The 26079-nt window shown below is 36.5% G+C and overlaps 1 protein-coding gene across 1 annotated transcript; it reads right to left on the bottom strand.

Annotated features, from left to right (window-relative positions):
- Positions 1 to 538: 538 nt before the first annotated feature.
- lypd6 (LY6/PLAUR domain containing 6) lies at positions 539 to 25449 on the bottom strand. The gene is made up of 5 exons (XM_039655286.2): positions 25278 to 25449; positions 10850 to 11015; positions 7463 to 7561; positions 3595 to 3725; positions 539 to 1089 (listed from the first exon to the last, which is right to left on the bottom strand). Exons 2-5 carry the CDS (start codon positions 10965 to 10967, stop codon positions 916 to 918), a joined length of 522 nt encoding a protein of 173 aa, XP_039511220.1. The 5' UTR covers positions 10968 to 11015; positions 25278 to 25449; the 3' UTR covers positions 539 to 915.
- Between the last annotated feature and the right edge of the window lie 630 nt (positions 25450 to 26079).

Here is a 26079-nt window from a genome sequence, read left to right as displayed (position 1 = left end):
AAACTTTTTATTCATCAAATAATCCTGAAAAAGTATATATTTAAAAAAAAATTTAAGCAGCAAAACTGTTTTCAACACTGACAACAAATCAGCATATTAGAATGATTTCTGAAGGATCGTGACACTAAAGACTGGAGCAATGGCTGAAAAAAAAAACAGCTTTGCATCACATAAATAAATTATATTATAAAAAAATATTCATTTAGAAAACGTCTCAGGTTACGACTGTAACCTATGTTCCCTGAGAACAGGGAACGAGACAATACGTCGAATGACGCAATAGGCGTTCCCCATTGCGTCATTCGACGTATTGTTGAGTTCCCTTCGAAAGGGAACGTCTCAGGTTACGTCTGTAACCTATGTTCCCTGAGAACAGGGAACGAGACAATACGTCGAATGACGCAATGGGGAACGCCTATTGCGTCATTCGACGTATTGTCTCGTTCCCTGTTCTCAGGGAACATAGGTTACAGTCGTAACCTGAGACGTTCCCTTTCGAAGGGAACTCAACAATACGTCGAATGACGCAATGGGGAACGCCTATTGCGTCATTCGACGTATTGTTGAGTTCCCTTCGAAAAGGAACCGTTATTTTAATAACATTTCACAATAGTACTGTTTTTATTTTATGTATTTTTGATCACTTAAAAGCAGCCTTGATGAGACTTCTTAAAAAAAAAAAAATTATAAGTAATGTTTCCAAACGTTTGACCGGTACTGTACATCATGGAAAACTCAGCTGGAGGGAAACCACTCAGTTTTTTTTTTTTTAGAGAATATTAGTATAGGATTCATAAAAATGTATTCATAGGAAAGAAGTCCAACAACTAACACTTCATTTCGAGGAAGGCAACGCCCACAGCTGACTGGCTCGTGCCAATGGTTTAGTTATTGCCATAAAGGTTCATTCTACTCTCAGTTAATACAGTGGAGCATCAGGCCGACGATACAGACAGAAAGCAGCAGTGTGGGACTCTGTGCTGGTTGCATGCTCTCATTAATGGGAGAAGTGGTGGCAAAGATGGCATCAGTCTCGTTTCGTGGGAGAGACATGTTACAGATGTTCCCCTCGCAACAGGCTGTACACTCCTGCATAGAGAAATATGCCAAACAAGAAATATACTAAACAAGATTTACACTTTCTGAAGTAATGCCAGTACTTGAAAGGCAAGACTACACTGATGCAAAAAGCACAGCGCAGGTGAAAACGCTTTTATGAGACATGCTTCTGCAAAATAACTAAAATAAACAAACAGAAAATGTTGAACTGCATATTTACAAGCTACTGTTTTTGTAGATATATATATATATATATATATATATATATATATATATATATAAACAATAAAGCAATTACCTTGGCTATAAAGCTACTGAGCTTGACATGTGGAGAAAAACAAAATCAAGATATTGTGCCCACAAATTAAGAATTCGTTCCCACAACTTAATGTTGCCACAATTAAAGTAAATTAAATCAAGGGGACAAATATTATGTGGCCACAAATTTGAACTAAACCAAGTCTTAATTTGTGGAAACAAATTCTTAATTTGTGGCCACGATATATATTTTTTCTTCCTCATGTCTTGCCAGACAGTATAATAAGCACTTCCTCTGAGATTTTGTTGATAAATGATACACAGATACACAACTATAAACACACACTTGTGAGGCTTATCCTGCCCCCCCCTCCCCCCTTAAACAAAGAGCACTGGGAAGCTGCCCTTAAAACAGTTGTAGAAGATTAAATTGCAAGGATAACAGCAGTTCAATATGCAAATAGACATAAGAAGACTAGCATGTTATGATGATGTAACTGCTTTTACATTCTGAATGCTGACCATTAAAATGTAATCTTAATTTGCAGCCCATTCTCACCCCCAAGGCGTCACTTAACTGACGCCTTGGGAAGCATTTGGACATGCTTCAATATCTGACGCTTTAGGCGCCCTTTAGCGTCAGTTAGATGACGCCCTAGGATCGCGTGTACCCTACCCCCACCCCACACCTAAACCTAACCGCGTCCTCTAACTGACGCTTTCCTTTAGCGTCAGTTAGATGACGCCGTAGGATAGCGTCATGTAAGTGACGCTAAAGGGCGCCTAAAACGTCAAATATTGAAGCATGGTCAAAGGTGACGCCTTGGGGTGAGAATGCGTTGTAATTTGTGACCCACGCTGGCAAAATGAGTCGCAATGAGCAAATTTTCAAAAATGAGTAACTGTTATTTTTACATTTTCTATTAAAAAGTTGATTTGTTGGAATCAGACAACACATTTATGAGCTACACTTTGTTTGAAGTAAAATCAGCAAAGTCAATTTTGAGAAAAAATCAAGTTGAATTTTTCAGAAATTTCCCAAACAAAATCACCTAGCAAACAACCATAACTTAAAATCCCATGGTAATACAAACAAATTTGGCACCAAGTCAAAACCCATACCCAGAGGAAAATATATATAATCAACTTTTTTTCCCTGATACCACAATTGCTTGATTAACATTAATGAGACAGCCTATAAGACAAGACCTACTGTACTGCACCGATCTAATATAATGTTAGACATCAGATGTGTTCTTTTATTTATATTAGCAATTTTCATAGACTTTGAAAATTACATTTCATTAGTTCAGACTCGTGCCATCGAGAATTCACTGAATATTCTAAAAGTCGGAATTCTACGCTTTAAAACGATACCAAACTCATGCAGTGCCGAATCTTTTTTTTTTTAATTCAAGGCTTATAATGAACAGCACAGAACAGAAAGTTTGTGTTAAAATCAACATAAACTAAAAAAAAAACTAAAATTCTTATTTTTTAGGGAATATTGCTGTATTTATTATAACTATGAACGATCTGTGCACTGCAAACAACAACAACCATCTAATCAATTCCTCATGGACAAAATCAAGTCCGGCCATACATAATAACGTGTTTGAAACTGTTTCATTCGGATATACGTCACCACAAGGAAGAAAAGATTATCTTAACTTCTGTTTCATGCCAACTTTAAATTGTTTAGGGCTTAATTAAGTGCTGAAGTTTCAAAGCTGATTTGGGATTAGGCCAGAATTTATTTGTGCTTGTCTGAACTGTTTTTCCTTCTTCTAGGTAAGCTATTTTTTAACCTTAGAATGAACTTCTAAATTTTCCCTTTTATTGTTGCTGTGGCATCTTTACACCACATTTATCTCTCAATCTGGCCTTCTCACATCTGCCCCTGCCCTCTGCATAACTCCTGTCCTGTACTAGAGGTAAAAGGTGAGTTAAAAAGAGTTCAGGGAGTGACCAGGCTCACCTTTCAGCAAGGATTACTCAGAGAAGGATTACTGAGAGACGGCAGCATAACTCACAACTTTATCTCATCTGCAGTGAAATCACTTGAAAGGATAAATGGATTAACTTAAGAGCAGAGTTTAGTGTTGCTGACTGAGCCATATCCTAAGCAGCAGAAATGTGTATCATGCACTCGACATGTTTAAGATCACTTCAAGTGGACTGTGTAAAGTGAGATGAGATGGACTTCATTAGGACGAGCATGACACAAGCTGGATGCACAAGTTACTTAATATGAGAGTTGTATTTAGTTGCTCTCACCCTGTTTCCTTCATGGTCCATGTCCGAGCACCCTGTTTCAAGACAGTCTTCCAGCGTCACGCAGCGCTTTTTCACCGACACCGTGTTTCCACTCCAGTTCATCTTATGACGTGTGTAGCAATATCTGCTCTCTAGAAGTTACAAAGAAACTTCACTTAGTTTTCTCAAGGGCACACTGTATACATCCCTTTAGACAACATTAGGATTTGACTAAATAAAAGAAATATTCTTCCAGGGATTTTCTACGGATATTGCAGTACTCGCCCTCAGCCGAATCTTTAATAAGTGCCCATGAAATATGAGTAGCAAAATATTGCACAAGAACTTCAACACACACAACACAACCATTTCTAAAAAAAATCCAGGAAATGTATACATTCCCTGCAAAACTGCATATGATCTGTAGCAGCATGTGCTTACTGAAGGAATGAGTGTCTGTATGAGTGAGTCATTAACACAGAGCTGTAAATCAGACCTAACACAGCACCAGCCTCCTTATATGGGAGGCTATTCATGGCAAAAGCATTTACTGAATACATATCTTAAACAACTCAAAGGCAAAGCAGGGCCTGAAAAATACTGAACCTGCATCTTATTCACTAAGCATTCGCTAAATGTTATTCTTATTCAAAAAGCAAAAAGTATTATTCGTAAGACTTCTTATTCAAAAAGTCTTATTCAAAAAGCATTCGCTCGTGTTATATTGAATTTTGACCCAGAGAGGATCTTCTTTTCCCAAAAAATGCTAGTTTGTTATCGCATAAGACTGCAACTTACGGCCTTTGCTCACTTTTGTTCCTTTTGGGGGTTATTTTCCATCTGGTTACACTTCGTGTTCCCAGTCAAAAATGACCAACAATCAAAAAATAGCTTACAAATCTCTTGTTATGAGACAAGGATTTTAATCTTGTTTCCTTTTAATTAGGGAAGGTTTTGTATTTATTTTATGAACTGATTGATCTTTTTTTTTTTTGTGGAATAAACTATTTTCCCTCATAAACTGAAGGGAATAAGTTCAGATCAATTAGGCCTATACCATCAATCAGCTCCAAAAAGAAATACAAAACCTGTGGTAAATGAATGAAAACCAGTAAACAAAAAGATGCAATGTAACATACAGTATGTGATAATATAGCATAATGAAAGATTTACAAGCAATGTAAAAGGTTGGTCGTTTTTGACTGGGAACCCCAAATTATTATTTTTTTTTAGCAAATTCACAATTAAATAGAACTGCTCTGTGACCATTTAAATGAAGTCATTGTCATTCTTTTCAGCCCAAACATACCTCCTTCGTATATAAATTGGATTCATTATAAATTGCGCCTTGTTTTGCAGAAGGACATAAATACTGTACGTTAGTTTTAATAGGCACACTGCTTCAAACTGCTGTGTAATAAGAGAGAGGTTACGGAGATGAAATCAGATCAAAAAAAAAAAATCAAAAAAAAAAAAAAAAAAAAACTCGATATGCAAGCCTTTCTCCAAGATGTCGCGGCTGTGCCCTGGGATAGAATTAATTCCTTGCCTCACTTGGAAGAGGCATGGTCTTTTTTTAAAAACACTTTCAGTCTGATTATGAGTAAGCATGCCCCTCTGAAAAAAATTAGGATAAAAAAATCGATACAGTCCCTGGTTCTCCAATGAACTAGCTGAGATTATTCGTCGCAAAAACGCCCTCTGGAAAAAGGCCCGCTCTAACCAATCTCCAGTAGACTGGCTGGCCTTCCGTCAATGCAGAAATAAAGCAACACAGGCTATCAGAAATGCCAAAATCTCGCATTTTAAAGAGACACTCAGCACATGTGGCACTGATGCTAGGGCATTCTGGAAAACAGTCAGGGTAATGGAGAATAAAGTTATCTCCCCTCATTTACCAGTGTCTATGTTATTTAATGACATTATCATTACTGAGAAGTCTCAGATGGCTTCACTTCTGAACCATCACTTTATCAATGCAACCCATACAGTTTCAATGTCAAACCCGAATCCTGTCCCAATGGACACTTCAGCTACAACCAATGCAGATGCTCAACGTTCTCCATCAGACAAGAGGCCAGGGGCTTCTCTTTTATGCCTCTTTCCACCTCTGAAGTCCTGGATGAACTCACCAAGCTGAACACAAAGAAATCTGCTGGTCTTGATGGTCTTGATCCCATGTTCTTAAAAGCAGCATCCCGCATTATTGGCGCTCCCGTCACTAGACTATTCAACATGTCCCTACAGCTCTCTGAGTTCCCTATTGATTGGAAATCAGCTGCAATTTTTCCCCTCTTCAAAGGGGGTTCTGAACTTGACCCAAATTGTTACCGCCCAATTTCCATTCTACCATGCCTTGCCAAAGTTCTGGAGAAGCTCGTACAAAAACAGTTAAATGATTTCCTGGATAAAAATCATATATTATTTGACATGCAATCTGGTTTTCGGACGGGCCATGGGTGCATAACAGCCACCACAAAAGTCCTTGATGATGTAATCACAGCATTAGACAGCAAGTAGGTCTGTATTGCCACCTTTATAGACCTCGCAAAGGCCTTTGACTCTGTCGACCATAGGATCCTCTTACATAAGCTTTCGAGTATTGGTCTGTCCTCCTCTAGCTGTGACTGGTTTGCTAATTATCTCACCAACCGTGTCCAGCAATTGAAGGTTGACAACATAATGTCAGACCCACTTACTGTCTCTAAAGGTGTGCCTCAAGGCTCCATCCTGGGTCCAATCCTTTTTTCTATCTACATCAATGATATAGCCAGAGCTGTTGGTACCTCTCGGATTCATCTTTATGCAGATGATACCATTTTGTACTCAGTTGGTTCCTCTCCCAATTCTGCGGCTTCCAGTCTTAAACTTAGCTTCACCTATTTAGAGCAGTTCTATGACAGTCTCCACCTCCGTATTAACACCAGTAAGACAAAATGTATCCTTTTTAGCCGAAAACAGGTTACAGAAACTCCACCTACAATCACCTGCATGAACGGTACGGTTCTGGAGTATGTCAAGGAATATAAATATCTTGGTATCTGGTTGGATTCATCCCTGTCATTCATTAAACACATCAATAACCTTCAAACAAAAGTCAAAGCTAGACTAGCTTTTCTTTTTCGTAATAAAGCCTCCTTTACCCATGCTTCCAAATGCACCCTCGTAAAGACGACAGTACTGCCAATCTTGGATTACGGCGACATTATCTACAAAATGGCACCAAACACAGCTCTAAAAAAACTTGACACAATCCATCATTCAGCCATCCGTTTTGCCACTAATGCACCCTATCACACTCATCACTGCGACCTGTATAAACTGGTGGGTTGGCCCTCCCTTCATACCCGGCGGCTCCATCATTGGTTTCTCTTCATATATAAGACAATTCTGGGCAAGGCACCTCTCTATTTGTCATCCCTACTTCATGCCGCTCATAACACCTATCACACAAGATCAAGTAATTTGATTAAATTTAGTATCCCCCCTACTTCTACTACCTTTGGACATAATGCCTTCCGCTTTGCATCAGTACACGACTGGAACATACTACAAAATACCCTGAAACTTACATCTCTGATCCCAATCTCCACCTTTAAGCAAAACCTCGAAAATTACATAGTTGACTCTTGTTCCTGCTGACAATCATGAACCATATTTACACACTTATTTAAGCACTCTATTCGTTTTCTTTTTCCTCTTTGTTGTCTTTTTTATTTTTATTTAGCTGCTTGTTCTAAGTGTTATGTGTTTGACTATGTACAGCTGTACATTATGTTCTTATTTTTTCCTGTAGCCTCTTGGCCAGGTCATGTTTGTAAATGAGAAGTGGTTCTCAAACATTTTACCTGGATAAATAAAGGTTAAAAAAAAAAAAAGATGTTGGCACCTCGTGGACAGTAGAGATCTGGAGCCCAGCGATTGCATTCATAGTTGTCAGGTGCATCTTCACAGGTAAAACATTTAAATCCTCCTGGATATGGAGTTGCTGGGAAAACAAAGGACAAAAGAATAATAAACAATGTAAATGGAATGATTTAGATCATCATTTAGCGATTGCAAATCTTTTGGTGAAATGTTGAACAAAAGGACGGGAATCATCAGATATAAATAGTATACTGTATGATATTGTATACATATAACATCTTATCTGCCAATACAATAATCTAATATGCTCCCTAAGATTGTGTTATTAATTAAATATACCATTTTAATATGACAGTAAAACAGTAATATTGTGAACTATTATTACAATTTAAAATAGTTGTTTTCTATTTTAATATATAATTTGTTTTTGTGCTGAATTTTCAGTCTTCACAGTCTCCAGTGTCACAGGATCCTTCAGAAATCCTTCTAACATGATTTTGTGCACAATACACATTTCTTATTATTATCAATGTAGAAAACAGTAGTGCTGCATAACATTTTTGAGGAAACCATGATATATATTTTTTTCAGGATTCTTCGATGAACAGAAAGTTCAATAAAACAATTATGTAAGGATAACAACAATGTAAAAAAACCCTTTTTTTCTCTTTCATCTGCATTGAACGTTACATTTTGATCATGTTATAAATGTGGTAAATAGAAATAAATGATTGTGTTGTCATCATACCACAGTGCTTTCCCCTCAGACTAACTCACACAAAGTAATGAATGGTAATCAATTTTCTTTTTCTAAAAAAAAAAAAAAAAATCTCCTGTTGACCAAATAAAAAAAAAAAAAATTCTCGGACATTATGATTTACACACAGTGTTTACAGAATCATCGATAACATACACTCATTTCATTTTCAAATAAATTTAATGTAATTATGTAGGCTACCTGTATCAATTTCCTAAACAATAGAAGCACTTGTGAAAGACTGAGACACCGTCTATTCAAGTGCTCTTTGCTGTTAATCCTCGGGTGAAAAAGGTACTTGGGAAAACAGTGTGCTTTTTCTCTTCCTGAAGCTCCACAATCAGATTACACGTCTCACATAGAACATAAACGGCGGCCTCGTTTTTGTTATAAAGTTTTAAAGAGAAAAACAACTCTTGTTGAACTCATCCAGCAAATCCTTCAAGAATCTGATCAAGTGACCATTTTAAACAGGCCATTCATTCATCCAAACAGCCCAATGTGCTCGCTCTTCATTCTGAGGTCCCTAAATAGCTCTGTATACAAACAGAGCTTAGTTAGAAGTTCATTTATGACCTACAGATTTTAATGTTAACCTCCACCAGATTCCTGTGAGCCTCCTAATGAGAAGGTGGTCACTAAATAATTAATACAACTGACTGTAACCTCTCTTATATATTTACAGCACAGGCTCAAAGAGATGAGAGAAACATTAGAGTTCTTCCAACAGCAAAATATGAAGTCTGAGGCACATTTATGACCCTTGTGTGTCTGTCAACATTATACATTTTCTTCCTTTCCAATTCAATGTCCATGTCTTGTGTGGATATCTGTTTGATATCTGATGTCAAAAAAGGAGAACACAGAACAATTTGTAATATAATTCAATGTAAACATGCTTTGAGTTTTTATAATGAGCTGATTTTTGATAGGCACCAACATTTTGTTGTACATGTAAACACACTCATTGTGTAGTTCTAAGTATGCTAAATACATGGAGTGTGTTTTGTGTGTTTTCTGAATGATCTCATGGGATTGTAAATCCATGCTTGCCATCTGGAGTGATGAAATCAAATCAACTCCATTATCACAGTAAATCCTCTACATCAATGTACAACAGCCGGATATCAGAAGGTCACAAATACGGTGGTGTTACACAAACTATTTTGAGATCTCATAAGAACTGATTTGTTTTAAGCTCTCTCTCTCTTTCTCTCTCTCTCTCTCTCTCTCTCACACACACACACACACAATCCCCGCTGGGCCATTGAGCAGATACGGATATCTCCAGCTGTACACCGGAGAGCCACCACACAGCTAAGGATTTTGGGAGGTCCTGCTCACTGTGATGAAAGAGTTTGGGATTTCACAGATCAATTCTCTCAACAGACCTGAAACCAACATCTACTCTCTTTCATTATGGATAGTTGTACTTGCCACATGTAACCAACTCACTGAGATATTTACATATCAAAAACAATGATATTATTGCCAACAAGTGAAGCGATCAAAACTTTTGAAATCAAAACTTCAAAAATAGGAATGTGCAACATAAGGAATTTAACAATTCTGGTTCCATTTCTGAATGGAAAATGTTTGGAATAGCTTTCACTAAAAAACATTGTAATAAAAAACATTATATATATATATATATATATATATATTCAGTAAGGATATCAAATTGATAAAAAAGTGAGATTAAAGACATTAATAAATTAATGTTACAAAATATTTATATTTCAAATAAAGGCTGTTCTTTTGAACTTTCTATTTATTAAAGAATCTTGATTTTTTTTATCACGATTTTCACAAAAATATTAAGCAGCACAATTGTTTTCAACATTAATAATAACAATAATTGTTTCTTTAAGCAACAAAACAGCATATTAGAATTATTCCCAAAGGATCACGTGATGCTGAATACATTACACTTTAAAAAATAACATAGAAATGCACTAATATTTCATCATATTACTGTATTTTCAATCAAATAAATGCTGCCTTGGTGTGTAATAAGACTTCTTTCAAAAACATTAAACAAATATTACTTATTATAGTGTAAGTATTTGTCTGAATTAATATCAACAAACCATATTCTTAAAAATTATATAATGTAATTGTGTTTGTTGATGGCATAAAGAATGTTATCAACAAATGTTAACAATATGTAAAAGCCATTTCCCCATAAAGAATTTTAAGATGCAAATCAAACAGGGATTAAAGAAGAAAAAGACTCTGTCAGAAAAGGATACACTGATCTATAGCGCCACTGCCACATGCTCTGAACAATTGATTTCACATCAGCAGACCTAGCGGGCAGCCTGAGTTTTAGGGTGGGGGGTCTTAACACAGCTGGTGTGTCAGCTGAGACTCTGAGTTTAGTTCAACCACTGATACAGCCTAGAAGGCCAATTATAAGGTCACAATATAAAATCTAGAACCCCATATTTGGAATGAATTTGCATTCAGAGCCTGAAGGTCTAACAGCTCCCTACCAGCCCTTAAAAGATCTATAGAAGCCAGGATTGACAACTGATGTCTGACTCTATTGTTCTTCCAGATGAGATGACCCAGGAAAAGGATTATATCAGTTTCATTTTCAAAGCTTTGGTAGAATCTAATAAGAAAGAAGGCTAAAGAAGAAATACTTACTTGAGGGATGGAGAAAAACAATGTCTTTTTCTGTGAACTCCCTAGATTGAACCGCTTTGATCCAGCCGGTGATGGCGGTCAGCATTAAGCCCCAGGCCATGATAGGCCAGGGTCCCATAGCTGGAGGAAAACTCACATGAGCAGGTACCCTGATCCAACACGGCACCTGTTAAACAACACAACCATGGTCACACAAAACTACTTAAATATTAGGCGCCAAATGAATTAAGTTTAACAAGGGATTAAAGAAACATCTGCTGAAGAACGACAGGAACTCTATAGGATTAAAGCAGTTCAAAGCAGTGTTATCCCTCTCCAAAACACCGGACACAAAGAGGCATGCTTGTTATTCCAGCAAAGTGCTTCATTATATCAATGACAATGTTAGTTTGCCAATGTCCTGACCCTCAGCGCCAGTGACAAACTCTTAGCTGTTTGCTTTGGTTGTCGGCAGCAGAACAAACACTCATCTATTGTTTTCAATTACTGAATGCTCACAGTGCAACATCTTTGATGAACAACACCATAAAAGTAATGGATACTTGTATATTTACAGTCCACGAAACAGGATCAGATTGAATGGAACAACTTTTTTGTTGTTGTTGATAAGATTCTATAAACAATATAACAGTAAAATGATTTACTTTAACCCATTCAGACCCTGTGTCCATTACAATGGACATCACATGTCAGCCCCCTTTTTTTAACTTCTGGAGCATTTCACAATGGACAAAAATGGAACAAAAATGGAGGCTCTAGACACTTCCAGAGCTGAGATATTGAGATATTTATAATGGCATAAATGCTTCGTGGGATGTCCGTATCTCAGCTCTGGAAGGGTCTAGAGCCTCCATTTTTGCACTCAGATCTAAGTCCCATGGCCCTCTATCAGAATCCATCCAGAGTTTCAAGAAGATTGGAGAAACATATTTTTTCGCACCAAAGAAAAAAACGACAGGGGTAAACACTGTCGTTTTTTTTTTTTTGGGTCGAAATTTTGAGTTTCTCTGATCTTCTTGAAACTCTGGATTCTGATAGAGGGCCATGAGACTTAGACCTGAGTGCAAAAATGGAGGCTCTAGTCTAGACCCTTCCAGAGCTGAGATATTGAGATATTTATAATGGCATAAATGCTATGTGGGATGTCCATATCTCAGCTCTTGAAGGGTCTAGAGACTCAATTTTTGCACTCTGGTCTAAGTCTCATGGCCCTCTATCAGAATCCAGAGTTTCAAGAAGATCAGAGAAACTCAAAATTTCGACCCAAAAAAAAAAAAAAACGACAGTGGTACCCCTGTCGTTTTTTTTTTTTTTTTTTTGTGCGAAAAAATAAGTTTCTCCAATCTTCTTGAAACTCTGGATTCTGATAGAGGGCCATGAGACTTAGACCTGAGTGCAAAAATGAAGTCTCTAGACCCTTCCAGAGCTGAGATATGGACATCCCACATAGCATTTATGCCATTATAAAAATAGTGGGTTTGTGGACGGTGGAATTATGGGATGGCGCTTGGTACCACAGACTCAGAGGGCCCCCCTGAGTGCAGTAAAATAGTTTTTATCATGACAGGAACTTTAATTAAAATGTCTGTCAAAAACACTACCCGAATCCCCATTCAATAGATTGTCAATGGGACCGCGCCCAAGTGCAGCATATTGAATGAACTGCCGAAAAACTTTAAAAAAGATAGTGGGTTATTGGACAAATAGTGGGCTTGTAGGACGGGGGCGTAGCCCCGGAGTGGTCCCGGGACATTTGGTAAATATAGTGGGTTATTGGACAAATAGTGGGTTTGTGGGATGGGGGCGTGGCCCGGGAGTGGGCGGGGGGTGGTCCCATGACATTTGACAAATATAGTGGGTTATTGGACAAATAGTGGGTTCGTGGGACGGGGCGTGTCCGGGGACCGGTCAGTGGGGACGTTTCGAGGGTGGCTCCACTGAGGGGGCTTTTGCGGAACTGCCTCAGGGGTCCCGAAACTTCGGGCTCCTCCCGTCGGCCCCCCGGGGCGGTCGGGGAGTGTTATAAAGTTATAATGTTCAAGTTTTTGTTCTAAAAAATGACTCTAGATTGATTGATTCGAAGATATTTAGTTTGTTACAAACAATGTGCAATCTGTAAAACAAAAACCTCAAAATTATAGTTTAAATGGTATACTGCTGGGATTTTTTTGACCTTGAGAAAAATCTTAAAGTATAGACCAACAATTTTTATGTTTATTAATTTATTTCATGTTGGTACATTTTTGGGAAGTACACCTGTTTTGACCTGATGTTCATTGGAATGGACAAAAAAAAAATCACAATGAAAGCAATTATATATTTTTTTTTTTTCATTTGTTTTAATTTATAGAAACCTCATGAGCTGGTAAAATGTACTTTTATATTTTTCAGAAACTTGAAACATAATTCAGGTCTGAGGGGGTTAACTAAATCCAATTAAAAAGCAAAACAATATTTGAAAAATGAGAATGATCTGGGCTGGGGTTTTTTTTGGTGCGATATACTTGTTCAACAAAAAATCCCCCTGAAAGACAAAAATAAGCCTGGAGAAAAGCACATGGCTTAAACACAGAGCTCTGCGGTTTACATTACTGAAACGAAAGCTGGGGCAGATTACACATTTTTCAGAAGTGCTTGACTAAACTGCTTTGAGTGCTTTCTTCAGCGAGTCAGATGGAGGGCCAGCCAGAAATCAATCCATTCATTTTGGTGAATCAATTGCTCTTAAATTGTTTACAACTCTCAAATTAAATTCCCCTCTACAAAAATCTGACTCATAATAAGAGAGCAAATAAATACAACAGAGCAACCTCCAGGCTGCCTTAAACATTTACAAAAACACGGTTTGAAATGTATACCATTTTTCCAGCATTTCCCCTTTAAAATGTATGAGTTTGAGTATATTTCAGTCATCGGGTATGAGATATTTGCTTTATTTACAGCATATTAGATCAAAACAGCTAATTCAACACTATTATTTAATGATGGCAACAAACAAATTAAAATTTTGAGATGGTAAGTACTGCATTGTGTATTTTTTCCTTCTCCATCAGTTCATTCACATACCAATCTTAACCTGGAAGGAAACAAAACCCTCAATAATCAAATTATTTATTTATCTTTTTATCAATTTAAAAACAATAAGAACCCTTAAAGTTATGCATGTCCAATATGATTATAATGGCTTTCCCGTCTGAGGATGTAAAATAGATTTCCTCCTGTTAATGTGTTAGCCGTGCTACTCTCAGAAAAATGATTAAATAGGCCGACACCGGGCGACCCTGAGCTCCTGCTGCTGTGTAAGCTCCTGACCTCTCAGACAATGTAGAGTGGCACAGCACAGCCGTGTTACAGAGCATCAGGTTTCCTCAAAGCAATCCTTTTCTCCACTGAAGGTCTAAAGGTGCCATTGAAAAGGAGCAGAGAAGTACATATCAGTTTTCGTTTGTAGCTGATTGGTCCCACAAGCTGTTCCTCGACTGGGAATGTCAACAAACAATTTAAGTATGTTTTGACACCCCTTTGATAAATACGCTGACCTCTATAATGCGTTAAGTCTGGAGGTAATGAATTAGATTTTCCCCTTGGGCTTTCAGCATTATATTAGTAAGAATTCATGTTTCATCTGGATGCTGAACAGATGCAGAGAAAAGCGGAGAGTTATACAATGAAAGAGCTAGGTGTTATGATGAATGGGTTAGTTATTTAGTGAATGACGTATATTTCTGCCATCGTAGATTCTACAAGAGAAAACATTAAAGGGATAGTTCACCCAAAAATGGAAATTCTGTCATCATTTTTTTGCCCTTTTGTCTTTTTCTCTGATTTTCTATCTTCGGTAGAAAGTATATTGTCAAGTATTTTCTGGCCAACTCACAAATAGTCAAATAGTGTGATTAAGCCTAATTCTTCTTGCAGTGAAATGAGTTCAGATAAAAGCTCAGCTTAGATAAAACCACCCTTTGTATGAGACTGTGACATGAGGAGGGAATGAGTTAAGTAAGGAAAACCTTGTGTAACAAAAATACATCCTACTGATAAGCAAACATGGATTCAGTTTCAACACAGGTGTCCTCAAACCGAGGCATCTTATTCAGCTTTATCTGTCATTGGAGAGTATCATGCCCTAGACCATCAAACACCAGCTGCCCAGGCCACAACTTTGAGAACATGGATGATAAGAGGTCTTCAAAAATAATTAAATACAGAGACATAACAACTACAGTGTGTAGCATAAGCATCATCACATACCCCTCACCATTGGCATGGGGCACTTTCCATAAGACCATCTCTCAATGCAAATCAAACCAGCTATTAGGCTAACTGAAAAACAACAACAACAAAAAAAAACATGCCAATCTAGCAAACCTGTTCTTAATAACTGTATGAACAATTTCACTTTAAGTGTTGACATTGTAATCATAATAATGATGACTGTAACTCATGCAGTCAAACAAGGGAAAATTTTTAATTTAAATACTTTCCAAACAAGGCACATAATAATTACTCTGACATTCAAAGGCAACCTTCCAGACCAATCAGGAAGTGCCCCAGGTTGAACTTCAGTGCCCGATCTCCTCTAAAGCTGTGCCAAGTGCCTGCCATGAGCAATACCTGTCATCAAAGCCTTCACCCCTGCAAGTCGCTCTGGAAAATGGAAACTGCGGTTGTTGGTTTGTTTAAGCAGACTATTCTGTTGTTTGGAGAGTGTTGAAGAGGATCACGATGCATTAAAGCATAGCTGGAGAGCAAACACTTTAGCACAACATGAACCTGGCTCAGAAACAAAACAACCTTTTGCACTCGCTTGATTGTACATCTGTACTGCTTTTACGCTGTCTCTGAGCCTTGTAATGCAAATGTTTTTGAGGCAAGTTAAGGAGGGATGACTATATGTCCATATAAAACCACTGGTACATTTAACCGTCTTTCAATAAGATTAAACATAAAATTGCACATAAACTGTGTCCTCAATTTCTAATTAACACATCACATCTGTATTCTGTACACTGATGTACAACAGTAATTTATATAAAATGTTCTCTGTTATACTTTAATTACATTTACTGTACATTTAATAATTTAGCAGGTGCTTTTATCCAAAGCGACTTACAAATGAGGAGAACAATGGTCAAAGTCAATTCAATTTTCAGTCGCATTAACTTTGTATTAAAATTTTGTGCTTTCTGTTGTTTGTCTCCTATGTTTCTGCTAAAAATGAATAAAAATATTCAAAGGGAACCATTCAAAGGTTTGGGGTTGGTAAGATATATATTTTTTGTTAAGTCTATTATCATCAAAACTGCATTTAATTGATCAAATATACAGTAAAATGTGTATATATCAAGATATTTTAAAATTAAATTTATGACAAAGCTGAATTTTCATCAGTGTCACATGATTTGCTGCACAAGAAACTCTTATTATCATCTATGTTGAAAATAGTTGTTCTGCTTCTAATTTTTGTGGAAATGCATATACTTTTTTTGTTTTCCTTTATGAAAGTTGAAACAAAAATCATTTGTGACATTATAAATACCCATTATAAAAAGCATTCTAGCTAAATAAAAATAATTTGAAACAAAATCTTACTGACTTTTTGCAGTAAGTAGTAGATATTAAAGTGTATAAGTGTATTCTAGTATAAGTGTAAAGTGTATATAGTAATGTATATATAGTATAATATATCTAATGTAGATAGTTAAATCATTCGGTCTTGGAAGAATTTTATAAGAAATGTTTGAGTTTGTTTTGAAAAATATGATACAAACATGAAAAACAAAAACATTGAAACCCCATTGAAAGAACAAAAGAATTAACGAAAGAAAGAAAGAAAGAAAGAAAGAAAGAGAGAGAGAGAGAGAGAGAGAGAGAGAGAGAGAGAGAGAGAGAGAGAGAGAGAGAGAGAGAGAGAGAGAGGCATTAGTCATATGACTGCATGAGTTACACAGCTTTTAAAACAAAACAGTGCTGATTTAAGTTTTTTTGCACCTGTGATACACTGTGTGAGAATGACTGGGGGAGCTCTAGAAGCCTGACTTCCTCTCTGTACAGCATGGTGCATCCAGTCACACTAATCTAATGTCATCTCATTCCTGCAGGTCACTGGCTGACTCAGACCCAGCAGGGTGGAGGCGAGAGACAGCTTGGTGAGGATTGAGTCTCCCCGCAGGTCAAGAGCCCTGGAGTTCCTGCCTGAGCCACTGCCAGTGCCAGGAGAAAAAGACTAACTCAGGTCAGAAACACGATATTCCGGGTTGTGAATTGGCCTGTGAATGGCAGTCGCTCCCATTAATGGAGGGAAAGAAATGCAAATCCTCTCCTGTGACTTCCAAAACTTGTTGGACCAGATTTTGCACAGGTTAAAAGACAAGAGTGGCAAGGAAGCCACAAACTAAAAGTTGTGTCTCTTTTCCAGTCCGTCACAAACACCTGAATGTCAGCATTTCGTAAAGAAGTAAAAGATTATACTAGAAACTGCACAAAACAAGAGGCTGTTCTTACTTACAATATAACAATAGCACATAAATTCTCTTCATATTCCATGAATAGAGTTAAACTAAAATATAGCACAACCCCTTAAAAAACGTATAGCAAAATTCCCTGGAAAGCCTCATACAGAATGGACAAGAATGCAAATTGAGAGAGGGCACAATTGCAATCTTAACAGAGCCCTGTTGTCACAAGTCAAATGGCATCGAGCAATGCCTCTGCCCTATAGTGCACCCGGTCAAGACTAAAGGAGTCACGTTGGATCAGAATCACAGACCAGCTAATTGAAATCCTACGTGCACAAACACACACTAATCCGGCACTATTCGTTTGAAGTGGTTCGATTCAGACGCATAATTTTTAATCCCCTCTTCAGACTCTTGACACATCCAAAGATCCAAGGAATCAGTCATGTAGCTCAGAATAACACAATGAAAAATAAACTTCAAATGCTCTAGATAATGCAGAAAAGATTCTCTGCCTTAAAAGAGCTCTGTTGGAACAATATTAATGATACAATGCGCCATATACATGAATAAATTTGGAGGGAAAATATTGATATTTTGATTGATTTATTGCTTCAACTTTTTTTGGGGTGAGGATAAAGTAAAAATGTTAGGGTTATAAAACAGCTGTCCTGATGTAACATGCAAGAAGAAAAAAAAAACAAGCCTCATTGAATAAAAAAAATATTAATATTTAAAAAGCTCATACATGCAATACATACAACCAACAAGACAGAAACATGCAGTAAAAAAAAAAAAAAAAAAAAAACTTTAGAGGGATAATTTAATGCTGACTATATACCCCCCCCTAACCCCCTCCCTCCAAATGTTTTCTTTTGAATTGCACAAATAACACAAAACAAGTTTTGAATGACATCCGGTTCTATCATTCATCTGTTTTGCTTCTGTAGAATTGGGTTGAACTGATCATAATGACCTCTGCAATAGCATCTCTTCTCTCCCTCTTGTTTGGTGATCCCACTTCTTGAAACTATATGGGATATGGGAAAGACTTATGGGCTCTATTGAATCTGTCCAACCATAAAATGTCTGAGCGTGTGGGGTGGGTCAAACCAAGGAGGGATAAAATAACTGTGTGGCAGCTGTAGAACACTAAGTGGGTGGGGCATAGGGTAAGTTTGATTCCCTTGAACTTTGGGCCAGCAGAACCATAACAGGATAAAGCGGCAAAGAGGGCTAATTAGGAATGTTCATGAAAGGATTTGCTCCCTCTTTTGTCTTTGGGGCTCAGATGGCAAAACCTCACATTCTCCCAACAAGACATTTACACTCGGTGATGATGGACAGAGTGTGACTGAGTTTAATCAGATGGGGGAAAACACACACCCCACTCTCTGAACTATGAGGCTTTTGTTCATATTTACATGTAAACATCTGCAGTTCAGACATGGGTATTTTTAAAGATCACCTGACACTGGAGGAGCTTGTGATTTTGTCAACATACCATGTCAAAGAACATCATTATTAGCAAAATTGCCTAAACATAAGAGCACTGTGTCTGTTCAAGGTCCGAATATGAGAATGATATGATTGTGAATAAAATGTCAACATTTCAATAAAAAAAATCTTTTTTTGTTTTGCAAAACAGCCAACTTATGGAAAGCCTCCAGCGGTAAAGACAAAACATTCCAACTTAATTTAATTTTGTAAACATGAACCGTTAAAGACGGCAGTTCATCAAAAACATGCCAGTGAAAATCCACAACAATTAGGCAAGGGGATTTAAAGCAATGAAAGTGGGACAACAAGGAAAAGCGATAAGGACATTTGCGTCAATCTTAGTGTCTCACAGACCACCCCAAATGTTGGAACCTATTTCACCTCGGCTTTCAGATTGTCATTCTGTAATATCAAAGAATTTAAATTTAATATACAGCATATACAAATCAACTTTTTTTTCAAGAAATCTATCCAACTGTCCGGTCAAAAATCAAGCAGGTTAAAAGCGCAGGATCTATTCTGCAATGTGAATTATCCTGCAGAATCCATTCAAGCATTAGTGGAATGAGAAAGTTCAAAGGAAATGAAAAGCCTCTGGAGGCTGAAGTACTGTATCTGCTGCTGATGCTGAGGAGGGAGACACGTACTGCACTTAACAACAGCAAGATTGACTGCATACATATGGGGTTCAAAGCAGAATGGCAAAAAAGAGCAGTCCAGGCATGTGGATTTTATGCCTTTGTTTCTTTCCCCCCACTAAATCATAAATAAGGGCATATACATATACAGGCCTCAGGGAGGTAAGATTCCCTAAGAAAAAGAACTATTACTTTGTAAGGAAGTGAAAAAAAAAAAAAATCATTTCTTGTCTAAATCTAAAATCGTCTTTGTTTATTTATAGTTTATTTTGGTTGGGACAGATACAGTGAACATAGATTATCTTCTCAAAGTAATCCCATGTTGGTGGTCCCATAGTGTTTATAGCCAAGGCTAATTCGCAACACCTGTCCCTAGAAGGGCTTTTTATATTAAACATTACACTAGATGGATAAATGAGAACAAAATAAAAATAAACAGTGAATACATTAAAAGGTTCAAAAACCAAACAGTACAAATAACACATTTTATCTATGCGTTGTTTGAAAATCTTTAAAACCTGAAAATAAACGTTAAAAGCACTAATCAAGAAATTCACATTTTTCTTCAAAGTTTTGGGGTCGGTAAGATTTTTCAGCGTTTATGAAAGGCTATATTTATTAAATCAAAAATACATAAAAAAAAGAATACAAAAAAAAATAATGTTGTGAAATATAATTACAATTTAAAATGACTGATTTATAATATGTATTTAAAAATATATAATTTATTCATGTCATGGCTACTGAAAATTCAGCTTTACCATGACTCCAGTCTTAAGTGTCACAAGATCCTTCAGAAATTATTCTAATATTCTGATTTGCTGCTAACAAAAATAAAAAAAAATCTTACCATAATCAATGTTGAAAACTGTTGTGCTGCTTAATATTTTTCTAGAAACCATAATATATTTTTTTTTCAGTTTTTTTGATGAATAGACATTCAAAAAAAGAAAATTGAATTACTAAAGTCATTGCAGAATAATCAATGAATGAAATGCTGAATAAAATGCTTAATGTTATTATATAATATATATTATTACATTGATACTGAACACAGTGGCTGAGGTGAATAAACCTTTAAAATCCTCTGGTTCATGGTATATTAACAGACTCATACATTTTTATACACTGACAAAGGATTCAGCAGTTTCACTTCAGGGTGCAAAAGGGCCCCCGTAAGACAAATCGGATACATCTGTTCAGTAACGCATTCAAATGGGGTGCAAGAGCAGCTAATTAGCATCAAAATCTGCCAAAAGCTTCCTAACACCATTCACGCAGATTTACACAGGCCTATATCTGAGCAAAATCCTCTCCATAATGAACCATGTATAGGCTACATATAAAAATAAATAAATAAATAGTAAGCTATATCATGTTATAAAGCTAAAATATTGGAATAATGGGGCGTAACGTGCAAAAATAACAGGTCTACGCATTAATAGCGCTGGACGCCTCAGGCGGACTAGCACTGACCCAGTGACAGTGATCTTTGCCTGGTCACTCATGCAGTTAACGCAAAACAAACTTTGCTAAATAATTCAAAAAGAGCATAAGTAATGCACAGCGTTGAGGGATCCTCTCATACGCTCCGATGCACAGCGTTTGTTATGTGCTCAGTCCAATGAGAAGTGTCATTATCCAAAGACCATCAGCCTTTGTCAAGTTCCTGGACATGGTGAGGGGAAACAAAGGGGTCAGATGAAGCCATCGCTCTGTCTTCTGCCTCACCGTCCCCATTGAGAAAGCACTCTGGGTAATGGAGAGTCTGATCAGCACATGGAGCACTGCACCCCCTCCCCCACTACGACACGGGATGCCACTGATGGTCACGCAATGGCAAAAAAGGTGGCATGTTCTATGTAAACCACAGATTACATTGTGGGTATTACAGTATTATTTCAAGACAAAAAAAAAAAATCAAGACTGAATGCAAGCCAATAATATAGCAGGATTTTAAACCACAGAATAAACAAAAAGAGAAATCCAGAAACAACACACATTACATGTAGATTCAAAACACACATGAGAGACAATAATATCTAATGTTCCCGTGACATTCCTTCAGCCAGCATCATAACGTCAGATAATGACCCTCATCATACTGTATGTCAGCAATAATGACCCATATAACTCTAAATGCCTACATGCCCTTGTCATTAGAAGGGCTTAAATAACACCTTTTGGTTTATTGGCTGGCCCATCTGGAGAAACACCTGCCCCAGCTCTAGCATGTGCTCATAGAGGTGTTCAACTGTTTCTTGGGGTCAGAGGATATGTAAATATGCGGGCCTTCCTGTCACAAGTTTCTTTAAAGGTAAGTATCCACTCAAAGCCGCTGTCTGGTGAAGCTAATCCATCAAATCCTAAAAGGATGTCGGATTCCTCCACACAAACAAAGCAGAGGTATTAGCAGGGTGAATTTTTTTATATTTATTTACATTATAATTACATTACATATTTAAAATATTTCATTATAAAGCATTTTACAAACATATAAATTATATATTGACTCATAGTGATACTCAATGTCAAAACAACAACAATCGAAAAACGAAAAAATTAAGGGCACGTAAAATAATAATAATAATGTATTTTGTGAAACTGCCAACAATGACTCAGTATAAGCACTCTTGTTGCTCTTGGGTCAGTCACTATGGCGCTGTAAATGTTTCTGTAAAGTCTTGCACAAAGTGATTTTTTATTAGGTAGCACTTTTAATTAATCATAAACAAATATTGCTCTTTGCTGAAAATAAAATCAAGTTTAAACAACAAAATCTACTATAACCCCATTCTGTATCTCACATTCACTGAGATTCACCCCTTTGTTTTACAAACAGCTCAAGATGCAAATCTCTTCAGTTTAGAAGTAGAGAAATAACATATAAGCCTTTCTGCCCCAGCTCACATAAAGTGAACCCAAGAGACCTAATGGACGATAAATCTTGTGCGTGGGTACTACGATTAAAAAAAAACAACAAAGACAAATGCATTTTTCACGCTGGTGAGGATCCTTTCATCTCTTAAACATTTTCTTCTTGAATTCATTGTTCTGACCGTGTCCCTTCAACCAAGACTGCAGCCCCACCACAAAATCAGACAGTCTACAGATGGGCTTTAGACACACATCACTGTATAATTCCATTCTTCCTATGCATGTTTGCAGAAGACAATGCCCTCCCTTTGACCCAGACTGGACGAGACTGTGGGCTTTACTTTCATTTAACAATGAAAATCGCTTTACAAATATACTAATATGAATTTGAACTAATATTGGGAACACTTTATCTACATTAACTTTACACAGTAGTCAATTTATTTATTTATTCTTTACTGTATTATTATACATTTAAATTATAAATGTTAATATTATTTCAAGCATTACAATATAATATTAACTATCAATATTAGCTATCAATGATATAAATGACACATTAAACATGATTAAATAATACATAATAATATAAATAATAGTAGTTGTAGTATGAACAAAAATGTGATTAAATAAACATTTACACTTATAGATTAATAAATTCTATAAATATTGTTGATTATTAGTTCATGTTACCTATGCATCAACAAATGCTCATATTACTGCAAAGCATTCCCATGATATATGAAGAAAATGACAATATGAGTTTATTTTCTTTCACTTTGCATTGTCTGAAATGGTCTCAGTCGTTGTGATGTCATCAGGGCTTTCCCGTGCTTTTTCCACTTCAGTGGAAATGTTTTCTTCTATCTGATATCAAAGGAAGCTCGGCTCATAAGTAACCCAACTGATTTCCTTTCACTGCTAAGAATATTTCGCACTGTGTCTTCCTCTTGTGTCCTTGGCTGCCTGTGTTGAGTCTGTACTCACAGATAAAATGCGTTTCACACAATCTTTTGCACTGAAAAAAAAAAAAAAAAAAAAAAAAAACTGACTGTGGAAATGAGCATGGAGTTATTTGTCTTCTCCACCACACCGCAGGTGCATTACAGCTAAGCGAGATGAAGCATCTTCCCTACAAAGAGAAAAACTGCAGTCTGGGCTACATTTTCATAAAAAGGTCATTGGAATGAGAAGACGTGATTTGCTTAGTCAGTCAACATTAGTCATTGGCTGTAAGCCAAAAAAACATTAAACAAACATTTTTACATTACACCCTGTATAATACTAACAAGGATTGCAGTGACCTACATATTGCATATCTAATACAAAGCTACATTAAGATTGCCAGAGAACAAATGGAAATAACCAATGTGTCTGTACACACCATGATTGAATGAACCACTCCTACAAGCATGACAAACACAAAGCAGCACACAAAGCTCTATTAAGGCAGTGGATCATATCAAATTCATAAAATCACTGCACATGCTCTGCTGTATTCGCACCTGCTGCATATGAAATATAATAGATCCATTGCTGTGCATATATTCACACTAGTGGATGCAAAAGTGCTTTAATCCTGATTAGTTCCATATAATACAATACAAATACACAACACTGAACAGTGTGGGCAGGGGGAGTAATTCCTATGACCTTTCATGTGCGCGTGACAGGTCGCCACTAGCATTTGACAGAACGTCAAAATACATATATTTAACGAGCATGGAAGATAACTCGCTTATTTAGCACTGTGTTTAAGACATGTACAGTGTAATTTACAGAGATGAATTTGTACGTTTTATTGCATAGTGTAAAAAATTAATAAACAATGTGTTTGACAGGACGGCCATTTATTTAACCTTTGGAAATGCCATTGTCTATAGGTTAACACCATTTGTGCACTATTATTCAACAAACCACATCAAAAACATTTATTTAAAAAGTAAAACTTTAAATAATAAAAAGCCAGAACTCTTTTGTAAAAAAAAAAAAAAAAAAAAAAAAAAATACAGATGCCATAGTATTTTGCTGACTGTAGGCTATAATTTATAGTTCCTGTTTGTTCACTAAACTATATAATGTAGGCCTAAATACACACACATATTTAGTTAGTCTGTTTGTCCATGTAAAATGCACTGATAATAACACCGAAAGCTAATAAAAGGCCACATAATTTACAGTTAATCAAAATGCCTCTTCAGCAACAGTAGTCAATAGTAATATGAATACATAGCAGTGTTGGTTACCCACACAAAGACACAAACATCAGGTTATCATACAACACTTCAATAATGCAATAAACCTGAACTAAATAACCTAAAACGGAACATAAACTCTACAATATAACGTACTACATAAATGATTACATAAATAAGAAGCAGCTAACTTCTTAAATAAAATCTAAACAATAATGGGAATGTCTCACCCCCTTTAAATAAGTAACTAGTTAAAACTAACTAATAAAAAGCATATTCAAAAATAATACAAAATATAATTTTAAATAGCCATGCATTTTTACTTCTAAAACATTTTTACAGTAAAATTACACATTTTAAAACATATGATTTTGTCGTATAATTCATAAATAATTAGCCTATGACTAGCCTTTTTTCATTCTTCTAACATTGTGTAGCCAAAATCTTCTTAACTGTAACCACTGGAAGCGTTTAGCTCGTGAGTGCGTTTCAGTAGCCTAGGCTATGTTATAATTGATTATAATGCAAGCGTGGTTTTGACGCAACGCTGTCAACAGTCTGCGGCTGTTATTCACTAATGTTTACTATCTTTCGAATGTGGTTTGGATCAGAGAGGTAGCCTATAGCCTACAGTAAATTAAAAGCATTTCACACCAAAATAGGTCAAAAAGCACTCTTTTAGGGATAAAAACAGGTAATTTGGGTGTGCTCTGTCATTAATCAAATCGCAGCATGCAGGTCAAATAAAAAGGTTACCTACCGAAAATGATTCAAACGACCGTAGTCAAACTTTTATCACGGCAGAATTATCCTTGTATGGCAAGATTCGAAGAAAGTCATGTATATCAATAGTGTCCTTTCAGTTGTCTGTACTCATGACACGTCCGAGCTGAATCTCTGTGAACTCGGTTCCTAAAAGGCGGATGAGACGCTCGGCTGCGCCTATCAGAGGTCGAGAGGAGGCGCGTCCCGATGGATCCACACACACACACACACGCACACACACACACACACACACACGCACACGCACACAGTAGCCTACTGAGTTTTATACACACTACCTGCCAAAAGCCATGACTAAAAATATCTGGTATTGCAGATAACTATAAGCACGTGTCCACTATCAATATTTTTTTATTTTATGTTACTTTTGCTTTAGTGTAGCTACATCCACAGATCTATCAGACAAACGTTCAATCGATAGCCTAGTTTTAAAAGTCTTTTTGTGCATAATGGACGCGTGAATTGACTTCAATCGCATCTGGTGCTAAAACGCTGTGTGCGTTTATTATGGACAAAAATGTTTATTATGGACAAAAATATTATGGACAAAAATGCTGTCTAGAATGGCAGTTCACTAGCTTTTAAAACAGAATGTTTTTAGTTGGCCCTCTGCTGGCGATTAAAACACAGTAATGTCAAATCAAAACCTTAATCAAATCAAATAGCTTATTTTTTGACAAAACAGACTAATAAATGGTTATAATCATCTATCTATACTTCTATCTATATATCATCTAACTTTTTTTTTTGTAACCTTACCTGAAACAATTAATCACATT

This window comes from Pimephales promelas, chromosome 7, assembly GCF_988280905.1.
Source record: "Pimephales promelas chromosome 7, fPimPro1.hap1.1, whole genome shotgun sequence".
NCBI lineage: Eukaryota > Metazoa > Chordata > Actinopteri > Cypriniformes > Leuciscidae > Pimephales > Pimephales promelas.
Note: the sequence above shows the minus strand (reverse complement) of the source record. Positions and strands in the feature narration are given on the sequence as shown.

Coding starts and splice junctions, on each gene's coding strand:
- lypd6 (XM_039655286.2), bottom strand. CDS start 10,967: ATGGGACCCTGGCCTATCATGGCCTGGGGCTTAATGCTGACCGCCATC. Junction 7,562..10,849: donor TGTTTTTCTCCATCCCTCAA/GTAAGTATTTCT, acceptor TTGTTTTCCCAG/CAACTCCATATCCAGGAGGA. Junction 3,726..7,462: donor AGATCTCTACTGTCCACGAG/GTGCCAACATCT, acceptor TGTAACTTCTAG/AGAGCAGATATTGCTACACA.